Raw genomic sequence first — 16203 nt, forward strand, 5'->3', positions numbered from 1 at the left:
AGATAACGACCGAACCAACGGATTTCCTCCCCGGTACCGACGAGGCCGCGGGAGCCACGCCGTACCCACGTCGGACCCCCGGTCGCCTCCTCGCCGGCTGACTGCGGGAGATCGTCTACCTCGGGCCCCTGGACCAAGCAGGTAGCCAGAGGGTCCGGCAAACGGGGTCGGCTTCTTGTTGCCGTTGCTTTTTTTTTTTTTTTTTTTTTTTTAAAAAACCAGCACTCGTGTCTGCTCCCTCCCTTCTGTGGCGCTCGACGGTCCCAGTCCGAAGGGGGCGGTTCCGACCCCCCGGGGCCGGGGCTTACCTGCATTTCTGCGGGCGGACCAGGTGGGCGAGTTCGGCAAACCTCCAGAGCGCGGCGCGCAGGCTCCGCGGAGCCCCGTTCTGTGCGACGCATCCGAAGAGCGAAGGGGGGGGGGGAGCGGGGAGGGAGACACGGACGGGCAAATTAGGCTTTTAATCTCACGGGCCCCCGACCCCCTCCAATCCCCCTCTCGCCGGCCACCCTCTTGGACGCTCCCTCTATTTCCCGCAGTAACTCGAGAAGAGATTTCTCGCCTACTCTCTACCTAGCAATAACAATACTGACGATGACGGCCCGTAAGCGCTTACTACGCACCGTTCTCGACTCCCCACCCTCCGCCTCCGCCGCCGAGCCATCCCTTCGTACCTTTTTAAAACACTCCCTTCTCGCTAAGCCCTTGAGAGGGCCAACTGGAGAAGCGGCGTGGCTCGGGGGAAAGCGCCCGGGCTCGGGAGTCAGGGGTCGTGGGTTCGGATCCCGCCTCCGCCGCCTGTCTGCTGTGGGACCTTGGGCAAGTCACTTCACTTCCCTGGGCCTCAGTTCCCCCATCGGTAAAAGCGGAGACTGACAAGACGTGAGCCCCACGTGGGACAATCTGATGACCCCGTATCTACCCGAGCACTTAGAACAGTGCTCTGCGCGTAGTAAGCGCTTAACAAACACCAACATTATTATTATTTATTACTTATATTGATGTCTTTCTCCTCCAGACTCTCGCCTCCTCTCACCTCTAGACTGTAAGCTCGCTGTGGGCAGGGAAGGTACCCGCTGTAGCGTTTTACTGCTCTCTGCCAAGCCTACAGTCGGGTGACCGACTCCGACCCCTTGCCGGCGCCCTTCCTCTTGCCCCAAATAATAACGTTGGGATCTGTTAAGCGCTTACAATGTGCACAGCACCGTTCTAAGCGCCGGGGGAGATACAGGGTCATCGGGTCGTCCCACGGGAGGCTCGCGGTCTTCATCCCCACTTTACAGATGAGGTAACTGAGGCCCAGAGAAGTGAAGCGACTCGCCCCCGGTCACACAGCTGACAGGCGGCAGAGCAGGGATTCGAACCCATAACCTCTGGCTCCCAAGCCCGGGCTCTTTCCGCTGAGCCACGCTGCTTCCCGAAACGTCACCCGCAGCCCAACGCCGCCGGACGCCAGCTCTCCCCGGCTTCAAAACCCTTCCGCGAGCCCCACCGCCTCCAGAAGGCCTTCCCCGATTCAGTCCCAGGTCAGCTCCGACCAAGCAGCCCCCCGACGTTCCGCACCCCCTTCCCAAACGGACTGACTTAGATCATCCGCTCCCGGAGCGCCTAAGCTGACCAGAGGAGCGGCGGGGTCCAGGGGCAAGAGCCCGGGCTTGGGAGTCAGGGGTCGTGGGTTCTGATCCCGCCACTTCTCAGCTGTGTGGACCTGGGCAGGCCGCCTCACTTCTCTGGGCCTCAGTTCCCTCATCTGGAAAACGGGGGTGAAGACTGCGAGCCCCACGCGGGACAACCCGATGACCCTGCCTCTACCCCAGCACTCGGAACACTGCTTAACAAACACCAACGTCGTCATTATTATTAGTATCACCTGCTCACCTAGGAATCCACCTTTCAATTCTCTGCTTCCCGCTACCGGAAATTCACTTTAACATCCACCTCCCCCGCGCCCTGAAGGCCGGGATCGCGTCGACCAACTCAACTCAGCGTGGCTCAGGGGAAAGAGCCCGGGCTGGGGAGTCAGAGGTCATGGGTTCGCATCCCGCCTCCGCCGCTCGGCAGCCGGCTGGGCGTGGGCGAGTCGCTTCCCTTCTCTGGGCCTCGGTGACCTCGTCTGGAAATGGGGATTAACTGGGAGCCTCGCGTGGGACGGCCCGATGACCCCGTCTCTACTCCGGCGCCTAGGACGGTGCTCTGCACATAGTAGGCGCTTAACAGATACCGACATTATTATTAACTCTACACTCCCAAGCACGAGGTAGGTGCTCAATAAATCCCCCTCATTAACAGTGCCCAGAATTGATTCCAGAAGAGATGGGGGAGCACCACGGACTGGTGGAACGAGCTCAGGCCTGGGACTCCGGGGGACCTGGGCTCCCGCAGTCGCATTTCATTCGGCCGTAATTATCGAGCGCTTACCGTCTGCAGTTCTACTGCGGTTCTGAGGTTCTCCCACCCGCCTGCTGAGTGACCCTGGGCCAGCCGCTTCACTTCTCTGGGCCTCCAACTCCTCATCTGTCAAATGGGGATTCGACACCGCATCTCCCTCCTCCTCAGACTGCGGGAAGGGTCCCGTCACTGACCCGAGGGATCGGTACCTACCCCGGGGCTCAGAGACGGGCTCGGGACATTGCTACCTTCGGAAGGTGAGCGCGACGTGGGCGGGGAACGCGTCTCTTTGGTCCTTCGCTGTACTCTCCCGAGCGTTCGGTACAGTGCTCCGCCCGCAGTAAGCGCTCAATAAATACGGCAGGGTGAATGAACGCCTCAGGTCAAAAACATCTCAGGTTAAATGTGAGGCAGAGTTTCATATTCTAATCGCCCTCCTCTTTAATAACAACAACGTCGGTATCTGTTAAGCGCTTACTATGTGCCGAGCACTGTTCTGAGCGCCGGGGGAGATACGGGGTCATCGGGTCGGCCCGGGTGAGGCTCGGTCTTCGGCCCCATTGTACAGATGAGGGAACTGAGGCACAGAGAGACCAAGTGACTTGCCCACGGTCACCCAGCCGACAGGGGGCAGAGCCGGGATTCGAACCCATGACCTCCGACTCCCCAGCCCGGGCTCCTTCCGCGGAGCCGCGCCGCTTCTCATTCGGCAAGCGGTAGAGCCGCGGAGCCGACTCGATTCATTCATTCCGTAGTATTTATTGAGCGCTTACGACGCGCAGAGTACTAAGTACTAAGCGCTTGGAATGGACGACTGGGCAACAGGTAGAGACCCTCCCTGCCCGACGACGGCCAGTCGGGGGATTGTGCATGTAAAGAGCTGCCGCTCTCCCAACGGGTTTAAGCGGGGAAATGCCAATTCCTAACGAGGGCCAAAGCTTACCTTTTTTATTTCTTTGTAGAGCTCTAGCTGTAACCTGGGAAGGTTGGAATCCATCAAAGCCTATGTCAAATAGAGAAGAGAAAAAACCTGTTACGCGGGTCATACGGCCTTTCTACCGGAACACATCCCTCGCCAGAACTAATCCCGGCGAGCCATTAAAATGGCGGTTTGGATGTAAAACCCACACTTGAAACGGCCGACTTAATCATTTGAGAAAGCGAAACGCATCGGGGCCCGAGTTGAAGAGGAAAATAAAAACCCACAACAGCTGGCTCCAATACTCGGCAGTTCTCGGAAAGAAGAGACGTCCCACCCCAGTTCCGAAGGCTCGTACGACCGGGACGAATCTACGCGATGAACCGCGAGGGATAATTACAATAATCAATAAGAAGTATTGGCGCATTTGTCAAGCGCTCCCGATCCGAGCACTGAGCTGAACACCGGGTCACTTTCCTCGTCTCGAAAACGGAGCCTAAAACGTATCTCAGGGTGAGTCCCGTAAGGTCGGGGAGTACGACGGACCTGCCGATTCCGCATCCACTCCCCGGCTCAGCGGAGGGCTTGGCCCGTGGTAAGAGTTCAATTAAGATCACCACCTTCATTATTATTATTTGGTTAATATTTCTCGGAGGCTTCCTCTCAGCTGATCGACCCCCAGCAACTGAGACTAGTTAAGAAGCCGCGTGGCTCAGCGGAAAGGGCCCGGGCTTGGGAGTCAGCGGTCACGGGTTCGAATCCCGGCTCTGCCGCTGGCCGGCCGGGTGACCGTGGGCGAGTCGCTTCCCTTCTCTGGGCCTCGGTTCCCTCATCTGTAAAATGGGGATTAAGGCTGTGAGCCTCGCGTGGGACAACCTGCTTGCCTTCTATCCAGCCCTGCGCTTAGACCGCTGCTCTGCACGTATACCGACGTCATTATTATTATTATTAGGAGCAGAGCAAGGCTGGAAAAATTACACCTTCCAACTGTATCTGATTTCTGCCGGCCTCATCCCGTAGGAACTAAAAATGAAACACCGAAGAGGGGATGGGCGGTGACGGGACCCTGCAGCAATTCGGAAGCCGCCCGCTGGCCTCTTCTGACCCGGTTCCTCACCCTAGAAAGACCGACTTGAAGGAGAACGCGGTGTCCCCGCGGCCCTTACTTTGATAACTTTGTTGAGGCACTCGTCCGCCACCATCCTGACGTCGGACTCGGCGTCGTCGCTGCACAGAAGGAAGAGCTCCATGGCGATGCCCAGCAGTTTCTGAAACTCCGGAGAGTTTCTAAAGGACAGGAGAGGGGGATTGATCTTCAAGGGGACGGGCTTTTCTTTTAAACCGTCTATTCCAAGAACCTCCACCTGCGTTTGGAAGCTTAAAATCCCCGATCATCCCTTTCCCCCAGGTTGGAAAAATAAAGCGACACGGACCTAAATGGGAAGTTTCCGCTCCCCCCCCGTCCGGCTTTCGGGGTGTCCCAAATACTTCTTGGAAAATCTGGCGGCGTTACGCTGTCTAATGGAGGGTGGGGTGTGTGTGTGTGTGTGTGTGTGTGTGTGAGTCTGTGTCAGCACACAAACCTGTCTGTGACATAAGAGGATCAGCCACTGTTGAGTCTAGTAGCAAAAAGGCGATTCACATCGGTTCCCTCCCAAAACACACCATTTCCCGAATAGGCAGTGACCGAACATTTTCTGTCCGTCCGTCTCCCCCGATTAGACCGTGGACCCGTCGGTGGGCAGGGACTGTCTCTATCTGTTGCCGATTTGTACATGCTAAGCGCTTAGTCCAGTGCTCTGCACATAGGAAGCGCTCAATGAATACTACTGAGTGAATGAATGAATTTATAACTCTGAGAGTGATTCCATTAACTATCGGGTCAACCTAGGCGTGAGTTCCCAGTCGCCAACCAGGGATCCCTTGTTCCACGATTACCGGACAGTGACTCGGCCAAGGTCTCACTGCAGACGAGTGGCGGAGCCGGGGTCGGAACCCAGGTCCTCCGGCTCCCGGGCCCGAGCCCTTTACAGGAGGCCACGCTGCTTCTGAGCGGCGCCCAGTCGGGATGACCTGACCGGCCTCGGACGGAATTCCCCGGAGAACCCAAGTCCCAGCTCGCTGTGGGGAAAGGAGGAACGTGTCCAACTCAGTGGCACCGGACTCTCCCGGTTGTCCGGCACGGTGCTCCCCACACAGTGAGCGCTCAATAAATACGAGGGACGATACGATCCGCCCCGTCGTGTCGAAGCCAAGGCCGGGCTCCGTCCGACCGGTCTCGAGGCTTCCCGCCTAGGAGCGGGGCTCTAGATGGGCGAACACGGGAAAGGAATCAGAGGCCAGAGAATCCGGGGAAACCGAGGCCCCCCACCGGTAGAGCTGCCCCGGGGCGAAATGCCAACGGACTGAAGCTCACGTACATCCGTGCAATAAAACCTCAAACGGGCCCATCCAACTTGGCTGTTCCAACCGAATGTGGCGGGAGAGTGAGCGTACACCACCGACGGAAGCGTAAAACCGATCTTCCACGATCCCGGTAAAAACCGGGGCTTAAAAACCGCACCATACGACGGCGTGGTTTCTTGAAGACGATTTCTAAAAGCGAGGCGAGGCAGAGACCCGGCTCCGAAAGGATGGGCGATTTAGACTTAGTCCCGGTCTCCGTCGATCGGGTTTGTTGAGAAGCGGCGCGGCTCAGTGGCAAGAGCCCGGGCTAGGGTGTCACTCGTTCATTCAAAAGTATTTATTGAGCGCTCACTATGTGCAGGGCACTGTACTAAGCGCTTGGGATGGACAAATCGGTAACAGATGGAGACGGTCCCTGCCCTTCGCCGGGCTTACGTTCTGATCGGGGGAGACGGACAGACGAGGACGATGGCGATAAATAGAATCGAGGGGATGAACGTCTCATTAAAACGACAGCAAATAAATAGAATCACGGCGACGTACATCTCATTAACAAAATAAAAGCGGAGTCGCAGGTCGTGGGTTCTCATCCCGGCTCCGCCACCCGTCAGCTGTGCGACTGTGGGCGAGTCACCTCCCTTCTCGGTGCCTCAGTGACCTCATCGGCAAAATGGGGATGAAGACTGGGAGCCCCACGTGGGACCACCTCATTACCCTGTATCTACCCAAGCGCTCAGAAGAGTGCTCGGCACACGGGAGGCGCTTAACAAATACCACAGTTATTAATTATCATCATTATTGAGCGCTTACCGTGTGCAGAGCACGGCTCTAGGGACTCGGGAGGGTACAACATAACAGAGTCGATAGATAGGCTCCCTGCCTTCGCGCAAGGGTGACGCAGAAGGGAGGGGGAGAAGGAGAAACGAGGGCTTAGTCGGGGAAGGCTTCCTGGAGGAGATGGGCCTTCAGGAGGGCTTCGAAGGGGGGAGAGTCATTGTCCGTCGGATACGAAGAGGGAGGACGTGCCAGGCCGGCGGAAGGATGCGGGGGAGAGGTCGGCAGCGAGACAGATGGGATTAAGACACAGTGGGCATTAGAGGAGGGAGGTGTGCGGGCTCGGTTGAAGTAGGGTTATTAATAATAATAATAATAATAATAATAATGATGGCATTTGCTAAGCGCTTACTACGTGCCAAGCACCGCTCTAAGTGCTGGGGAGGATACAAGGTGATCAGGTTATCCCACGTGGGACTCCCAGTCTTCATCCCCATTTTCCAGATGAGGTCGCGGAGGCCCAGAGAAGTGGAGTGACTTGCCCCAAGTCACCCAGCTGACAAGCGGCAGAGCCGGGATTTGAACCCAGGACCTCCGGCTCCCCAGCCCGGGCTCTTTCCACTGAGCCGCGCTGCTTTCTCATAAGTAGGAGAGTAATGAGAGGAGGGAGGAGGAGGAGGTACGGTGATGGCCTGAGAGCCGACGGTGGGGAGTTTCTGGTTGATGCGGGGGGGGGGGGGCAGCAACCGCTGGGGGTCCTTGACGAGGGGGGGAAACGTGGACTGAACGCTTTGGTGGGAAAAAGGTCCGGGCAGCAGAGGGAAGTACGGACGAGGGCGGGGAGAGACGGGCCGCAGGGAGGTCAGCAAGGAGGCTGACACAGAAATCAAGGGGGGAGAGGAGAAGCGCTTGGATTAATGACGACGACGATAACGTTGGCACCGTTCTAAGCGCTGGGGGAGATACGGGGTCATCGGGCCGTCCCACGCGAAGCTCACAGTCTCCATCCCCATTTCCCAGAGGAGGTCACTGAGGCCCAGAGAAGTGAAGCGCCTTGCCCTGGGTCACACAGCTAAGCGGCGGAGTCGGCATTCGAACCCGTGACCTCGGCCTCCCAAGCCCGGGCTCTTTCCACCGAGCCACGCCGGATTAACGCGGCGGCAGTCTCGACGGAGAGGGAAGGGCAGACTCAAGCGTCGTCGCGAGGTCCGCTGGAGGGAGGCTTAAATGTCTGACCCGATCTGTGCCGACGATGTTCGAGGTCGTAAATCCAAAAGCCGGAGAATTACCGGAATTTTCAACGAAACGGGTGAGAAACGGATCTGTACTTACCCGAGGGGCTAAAATAATTACCTGAGACTCTGAGCGACTATGTTTTCGCATATTGTCAGACAGTGATTCACTCGATCCTTCTTGGTAGTGGACAGTTCTTTCTTTCTAAAATTAAAAGAGAGAGATTTTTAATACATGACCCCTTCTCAACCACTCGGGACCGCGCCCGTCGAGGGCAGAGATCGTGTCGACCAACTCCCTTAACCCCAACTCTCCCAAGCGTTTAGGACAGTGCTCAGTACGCGGTAAGGCCTCAAGACTGATTTCCTATCCAGGCCCTCTTGATTCTATTCATTGCCATTCTTCTCGTCCGTCCGTCTCCCCCGATCGGACCGTAAGCCCGTCACAGGGCAGGGACCGTCTCTCTCCGTTACCGATCTGTCCATTCCAAGCGCTTAGTACAGTGCTCTGCACCTAGTGAGCGCTCAATAGATATTACTGAAAGAATGAATGGAATGAACTCAATCCCCTTCCGTTCTGGCTCTCTATATGAGGAGGGCTGTCGTGGGCTGCATTTAATGATGATGATAACGGCATTTGTTAAGCGCTTACTATGTGCAAAGCACTGTTCTAAGCGCTGGCGGGGGATACAAGGTGACGAGGCTGTCCCACGTGGGGCTCACGGTCTTCATCCCCATTTTACTCATCCATTCGGTCGTATTTAGTGAGCGCTTACTAGGGGCAGAGCACTGTACTAAGCGCTCTGACTGGACGATTCGGCAACAGATAGCGACAATCCCTGCCCCAAGACGGGCTCACGGTCCACATTTCCGGATGAGGGAACTGAGGCCCAGAGAAGTGAAGTGACTCGGCCAAAGTCACACAGCTGACAAGCGGCAGAGCCGGGATTATTCATTCATTCAATCGTATTTATTGAGCGCTCACTAGGTGCAGAGCACCGCACTAAGCGCTTGGAATGGGCCACAGTTAGAACCCGTGACCTCCGCCTCCCAAACCCGGGCTCCTTCCACTGAGCCGCGCTGCTCACCTGGGGTAGGACGGGAGCTCGATTCATTCATTCACTCAATTTAATAGCATTTATTGAGCGCTTCCTATGTGCAGAGCACTGTACTAAGCGCTTGGAATGGACAAGTCGGCAACAGAGAGAGACGGTCCCTGCCCATCGACGGGGCTCACAGTGAGGCGAGAGCGGACGGGGGAGTCGTGGGAAAACTGAGCCGATAGGGAAGGGGGGGGGGGGGGTGAGTCGCTGGAGAGCCTGGAGACCGAGTGAGTGAAGATTTTCTATTTGACGGGGAGCACGAGATGTTTCAATGGATAGATCACGCCCACGCCCCTCTCCGAATATTACTTTTTTAGGCGGTAAATTCCTTGGGAGCCGGAAACGGGGCTACCTCATCTCCGACACCCTCTTCCGAGCATTTGATACGGGGCCCCGCACACAGGAAGCAGTCCGTAAATACCCCGGCTTGATTTTTTGGTTTTTTTTACGGTATTTGTTAAACCCTCACGTCGCTCCTTCATTCGCTCGCTCATTCCATCGTATTTACGGAGTGCCTTCTGTGCGCCGAGCACCGCGCTGAGCGCTCGGGAGAGTTCGCCACAATCAACAGACATGTTCTCCGCCCAGGATAATAATAATGTTGGCATTTTTTAAGGACTTACTACGTGCAGAGCACCGTTCTAAGCGCTGGGGGAGATACAGGGTAATGAGGCGGTCCCACACGAGGCTCACCACCTTCATCCCCATTTTCCAGATGAGGCAACTGAGGCTCAGTGAAGTGACTTGCCCACGGTCACACAGCGGACAAGGGGCAGAGCCGGGACTCGAACCCATGACCACCGACCCCCAAGCCCGGGCTCTTTCCACCGAGCCGCGCTGCTTCACAATGAGCTTACAGTCTAGACTTAGAATGAGCTTACAGTCCTGGGGCATCTGGGCTTTACCGCTAATGAGAAGCAGCGCGGCTCAGTGGAAAGAGCCCGGGCTCGGGAGTCAGAGGTCCTGGGTTCGAATGCCGGCCCGGCCGCTTGATGTGTATATCTCAGGATGTGAGATCTTCAATGACGGGTATATCTCTACGATTCTATTTATCCTGATGATATGTTGGTATCTGTTAAGCGCTTACTCTGTGCCGAGCACCGTTCCAAGCGCTGGGGGAGATACAGGGTCATCGGGCTGTCCCACGTGGGGCTCACGGTCTCCATCCCCATTTGCCTGATGAGGTCACTGAGGCCCAGAGAAGTGAAGCGACTTGCCCACAGTCACACGGCTGACGAGTGGCGGAGCCGGGATCAGAACTCACCACCTGACTCGCAAACCCGTGTTCTTTCCACTAAGCCACGCTGCTCCTGTAAAATAAATGCTCCCGCCGAGCCCGTCAATGGGCAGGGATCGTTTCTCTCCGTTGCCGAACTGTACGTTCCCAGCGCCCAGTACAGTGCTCTGCGCAGAGTAAGCGCCCAATAGATACTACTGAATCAACGACGAGGGGCGTCCTCACGATCCGGATGATCTCGCCAACTCTCGTGCCGGTAAAAATGGAGGCCGACGGGCGCGAACGTCCCCGAATGTCCCCATCGCCCCCTCGACGCTCGATTCCCGCCTGGTCTCTCTCCTCTGCTCTGCGGCGAGGAGAGGAGCCGAGCTCTCCCGCCTGCTCCCTCAATCCGGCCGCTCTGAGCTCTCACCCCCGGTCCCCCTCGTCGCTGAAAATCGCTTGCTCCTCCCCTCCTCGCACCCGTCGCTGCCATGTCGACAGCTCTCGCTCTCCAACAGCTCCTTCCCCTCCGTCCTCGAAACCACGCGCGTCTCTTCCGGTCCCCGTCAGATGCCATTAATGATGATGGTAATGTTGGGATCTGTTCAGCGCTTACTCTGTTCTAAGCGCTGGGGGGAGCTCCAGGGTCATCAGGTTGTCCCACGTGGGGCTCCCAGTCTCCAGCCCCATTTTACAGATGCGGCAACTGAGGCACAGAGAGGTTGTGTGACCTGCCCACGGTCACACAGCCGACAAGTGGCAGGGCCGGGATTCGAACCCATGACCCCCGACTCCCGAGCCCGGCCTCCTTCCACTCAACCGCGCGGCTTCTCTACCGTCCCATCTCCCTGCTCCCACCCCTGCCCCAAACCCCTAGAGCCGATCAGTCGAGGGAATTTATTGAGCGCTTACTGTGTGCGGAACACTGTTATAATAATTTTGGTATTTGTTAAGCGCTTCCTATGTGCGGAGCACTGTTCTAAGCGCCGGGGTAGACACAGGGGAATCGGGTTGTCCCACGTGGGGCTCACGGTCTTCACCCCCATTGGACAGATGAGGTAACCGAGGCACCGAGAAGTGAAGTGACTCGCCCAAAGTCACACGGCTGACGAGTGGCCGAGCCGGGATTCGAACCCATGACCTCCGACTCCAAAGCCCGGGCCCTTCCCACCGAGCCACGCTGCTTCTCGGACTCTCCCGGGCGCGTAGTCCGGAGCTCTGCACGACGTAAGCGCTCGATAAATACGACTGGGACGAACGCACGGTAACCCCCACGCGCCTGTTCGCCGGACTCTCGCGCTCCCTCCTCCCAAATCTCAGACGAGAAGTGACGGTCTCCACCGAGGGGGGAAAGACAAAAATGACGGGCCCTCGGACATATCACCTCTTGGAAAGTCTCTAAAGTCTCTCTCTTCCCCACCTCCACCCTCCCCATCCCCGACCTAAAATCTCTGCCCTCTCTTCACCCCCATCCTCACACTGAGAGGAAAGCGCATGGCCTTGGGAGTCGGAGGTCATGAGTTCAAATCCCGGCCCTGCCGCTCGTCAGCTGTGCGACCGTGGGCGAGTCGCTTCACTTCTCTGCGCCTCGGTCACCTCGTCTGTAAAATGGGGATTAAGATTGTGAGCCTCCCGCGGGACGACCCGATGACCCCGTATCTCCCCCCGGCGCTTGGAACGGCGCTCGGCACGTAGCGAGCGCTTAACGGATACCGACGTTATCATTATTATTATCGTTATCCCTAATGGTGAGAATTTCCCCGTTCGGGTTCCCTGAAGAGAGGACGGGTGGTGGCCGCGGCGGCCAGATTGGGATTTCTTTTAGGAAACAGAGTCTTTTGGGAGTCGCGACTGTACTCTAGACCCTAAGCTCGCTGCGGGCAGAGGACGCGTCTGCTAATTCTGTCGTACTGCACTCTCCCAAGCGCTCCGTACAGTCCGGTACCGGCTGACGTCCTCGGGCTGGAGAACGCGAGAAGCATCCGGGAGTCGGAGCCGTTCATGTAGAAGCTAGGTCCCCGCCAACACAATCTCTGAGGACCGCTGAAGGAACGAACGATAAAACGGGCTGAAATTCTCCACTCCGCATGACCGCTTCAAGGAATGGGGTGAGCGCTCCCCTGAAGTCTCCCTTACCTTATCTGGTAAATGTAAACGGAGGGTTGATGATAATGGTGGTTTCTGTTGAGCGCTTACGACGTGCAGAGCACCGTTCTAAGCGCTGGGGGAGATACAGGGGAATCGGGTCGTCCCACGGGAGGCTCCCCAGTCTTCATCCCCGTTTTCCAGATGAGGGAACCGAGGCCCAGAGAAGTGAAGCGACTCGCCCACGGTCACCCGGCTGACGCGTGGCAGAGCCGGGATTCGAACCCACGACCTCTGACTCCCGAGCCCGGGCTCTTTCCGCTGAGCCGCGCTGCTTCTCTGATTAAGGATTAAGACTGTGAGCTCCATGGGCCCCCCCTCCCCGCCCAGCCAGAGCCTCGGGGACCCCCGGCCCCGACCCTACGCCTAAAATAGATCAAAAGACAGAGAACCCAGCAGCGTGGCTCAGTGCAAAGAGTCCGGGCTTGGGAGTCAGAGGTCGTGGGTTCGAATCCCGGCTCTGCCACTCGTCAGCTGTGTGACCGTGGGCGAGTCACTTATCCTCTCTGTGCCTCAGTTCCCTCATCTGTAAAATGGGAATTAACTGTGAGTCTCACGTGGGACGACCCGATGACCCTGTATCTACCCCAGCGCTTAGAACGGTGCTCTGCACATAGTGAGCGCTTAACAGATACCAGCTTATTATTATGTGGGGACTGCGTCCAACCTGATTACCTTCTATCTACCCCAGCGCTTAGTACGGTGCCTGGCACCTAGAAAGTGCTTAACAAATAATAATAATAATAATAATGGCATTTTCTAAGTGCTTCCTATGTGCAAAGCACTGTTCTAAGTGCTGGGGAGGATACAAGGCGATCGGGTTGTCCCACGTGGGGCTCCCAGTCTTCATCCCCATTTTACAGACGGGGTAACCGAGGCACGGAGAAGTGAAGTGACTTGTCCAAAGTCACACCGCTGACGAGGGGCTGAGCCGGGATTTGAACCCACGACCTTCCCGCCTTTGAGCCATTTGCTTGGCCCTTCCCTTTACCTGGAATGCCTTCCCCTTTTCCCTTGGCCAAACCACTCTCCTCTGAGGAAAAGGGGGCGGGGGGAGGAAGAGAGGGAGCGAGAGTGTGGGCTCCATGACCTCTGAGTGGCCATCTCAGATTTGGGATCTGTCGGAAAAATGGGAGGGCTGGTAAATTTCCTGTGCTTCTCGGCGGGGTGATTTTAAAGCGTACACTTAATTTAACGTGATTAAATCTCTAAGGAGAAATTACTGACTACTGATGAGCTTCAGGATGCCCATATTCTCCGGATCTTAAGACAGCTTAAGATAAAATACCACGACAGCCTCAATTATCATTTGACAGACGAGCTGACGGAGGACAGAGAAGCGAAGAGACTTGCCCCGGGTCCCACAGCGGACAAGTGGCGGGGCCGGGCTCAGAACCCAGGCCCTTCTGGCTCCCCGACCCGTGCCCCAATAACGATAATAACGTTGGTATTCCGCGCTTCCTACGTACCGAGCGTTATTCTAAGCACTGGGGTAGACACGAGGTAATCGGGTTGTCCCACGTGAGGCTCTCAGTCTTCATCCCCACTGTGCAGAAGAGGGAACTGAGGCCCAGGGAAGCGAAGCGACTCGCCCACAGTCACACAGCTGACAAGCGGCGGAGCCGGGATTAGAACCCACCACCTCCGACTCCCAAGCCCGGGCTCTTTCCGCGTCCCCTGCAGCGACGGGACCGTGACGGGTCCCCAAACCGTCCGGCCTCGCCGTCCCCGGCTCACGCCGACCGGCCAGTTTCGACACCATCGTAGAAAATGAACCCTGCCAGTTTTGCGTCTGAATTCAACAAGACTGAGGTTCTGGAGGAGGCAGAGCACTCCGGGGCTTAAAACTCCGAGGTGCTCGGAGAGTTGGGGGCCCGCCGCCGCAGGGCTCGCCGAGGCCGGACCGAGCCCCTGCCCCAAGTCGACTCAGCGACGCGGAGACAGACGGATCGATGCGCCGATAGCACGGCGCCGCTGGCTTTGTTCCCCCTGAACGATATCCAGCTCAAACGAAAACGGAGCTCGCCGCCTCCTCCTACCTCAACAGCGGCCGGCTGAAACTAAGTCCTAGAGATGTGGAGGAAAATAATTACGGGATTCAAACCGGGTCAACATCATCTCTTCCTTCTTCCGTCCCACGGCGAGCAAGGCGGGATCTCTAAAATCGGTCGCTTATTTATTTTTCACCCAAACAGATCGCCGGAACCTAGGGAACCGAGGCGGCCTCCCATGACCTTCTCCCCCCTTTCCCTCGCGCTCCTCCCCCTCTCCCGTCCCCTCCCCTCGGCACCGTCCTCGTCCGCTCGACTGTCTAGATCTGCGTCACCCTATTTATTTTGTTAATGAGATGTGCATCGCCCTGATTCTATTTGCTACTGTTTTAATGAGACGTTCTTCCCCTCGATTCTATGCATCGTCACCGTCCTCGTCCGTCCGTCTCCCCCGATCAGACCGGGAGCCCGTCAGAGGGCGGGGACCGTCTCTCTCTGTAACCGATTTGTCCATTCCGAGCGCTCAGTCCAGTGCTCTGCACCTAGTAAGCGCTCGCTAAATACGACTGAATGAATGAACGCATGACCTTCGAGCACGGCTCTGACGAGGCGCACCTCGGGCTGAAAATGACAGGACCCTCCTGCGGACTCGGTCCTTGCTATTTTAATCAGAGTTGCGCTCGGGAAGGTCTACCAAGGCGGGATCCGCGTCCCGAGGACGCGGAGCGCGGCGGGCCGTTTCTCCCAGCAGAAATGCCGGCACGTGGGGAGAATCGGCGAGGGGAGAGCCGCGGGGAGGGGCGGGGCGAGCTCCCCACCCGCCTCCGGGGACCGTCCGGGACCCGGGGAACGGCTCCTTTTTGCCCACTTCACTGCACGGTAGCCGATCCTGAGCCAGACCTCGAGGCCGAGAGAGAGAGGGGCGGATTCGGCGGAACTCCGGTTGTTCGGCGCAGCGAGGCTGGCGCAGGAGGAAGACGACCCCAGGACCGACTGAACCGGGCCGAAGAGCCGCTCCTGCAGGAAACTCATCTCTTGACCCAGACCGTGACTTGCCGCGGCCCAGCCAAACCCCAACGAGGGGACGTCCGATCGGACTGAGCACTTACTGGGTGCAGAGCACCGTACTAGGCGCCTGGGAGAGGACGGGGCAGCAACCGACGGACACGTTCCCCGCCAAGGACGAGCTCGCGGCCTAGAGGACTGCGGCACACCGCACAGACAACCAGAACCCACCGCACTGGAAGACGAGGGAGCGAGGATAATGGTGATTTGTAACTGTGCAATTTTTTAGGCACCTACTACGTACCAAGCGCTGGAGGAGATACAGAAGAATCAGGTCCCACATGGGGCTCACAGCCCCAAGCGGGAGAGAGAACGGGCACTGACTTCCCATTCTGCAGAGGAGGTAACTGAGGCACAGAGAAGTGAAGTGACTCGTCCAAGGTGACGCGGTAGACAAGTGGCGGAGCCGGGATTAGAACCCAGGGCCTCGGACTCCCAGGCCCCGCTCTTTTCCCCTAGGCCGGGCTGCTTCCCTGTTCAAAACCCTCCCCGCGACCCTCTGGGACTTGAGGTCTGACAAAGCTTGAAAGCCTAGGTTGCTTGGGCAAGGGCTAGGACAGAGCGGTGAGTCCGATAATAACAACGGGGGTATTTGTTGAGCGCTTACTATGCGCAGAGCACCGCTCTAAAAGCTGGGGAAGGATACATGGTGATCGGGCTGTCCCGCGTGGGGCTCACGGTCTTCATCCCCATTTTACAGACGGGGCAACTGAGGCCCAGAGAAGTGACTTCAATGGCATTCACTGAGCGCTTACTACGTGCAGAGCACTGGACTGAGCGCTCGGAATGAACAAGTCGGCAACGGACAGAGACGGTCCCCGCCCTCTGACGGGCTCCCGGTCTCATCGGGGGAGACGGACGGACGAGGACGATGGCGATAGATAGAGTCGAGGGGAAGAACGTCTCGTAAAAACCGATGGCGACTACAAAAGTCCCACAGCTAAGTGGCGGAGCTGGGATT

The 16203-nt window shown here is 57.5% G+C and overlaps 1 protein-coding gene across 1 annotated transcript in view; it reads right to left on the bottom strand.

Annotated features, from left to right (window-relative positions):
* HTT (huntingtin) overlaps positions 1-16203 on the bottom strand; it is a 200139-nt gene that overhangs the window by 168825 nt on the left and 15111 nt on the right. The window contains 4 exon segments of the mRNA XM_029061948.2: positions 309-388; positions 3332-3391; positions 4474-4594; positions 7841-7924. Coding sequence (XP_028917781.1) covers positions 309-388; positions 3332-3391; positions 4474-4594; positions 7841-7924 — 345 coding nt within the window.

The sequence above is a fragment of the Ornithorhynchus anatinus genome, chromosome 4 (assembly GCF_004115215.2).
Source record: "Ornithorhynchus anatinus isolate Pmale09 chromosome 4, mOrnAna1.pri.v4, whole genome shotgun sequence".
Taxonomy (NCBI): Eukaryota; Metazoa; Chordata; class Mammalia; order Monotremata; family Ornithorhynchidae; genus Ornithorhynchus; species Ornithorhynchus anatinus.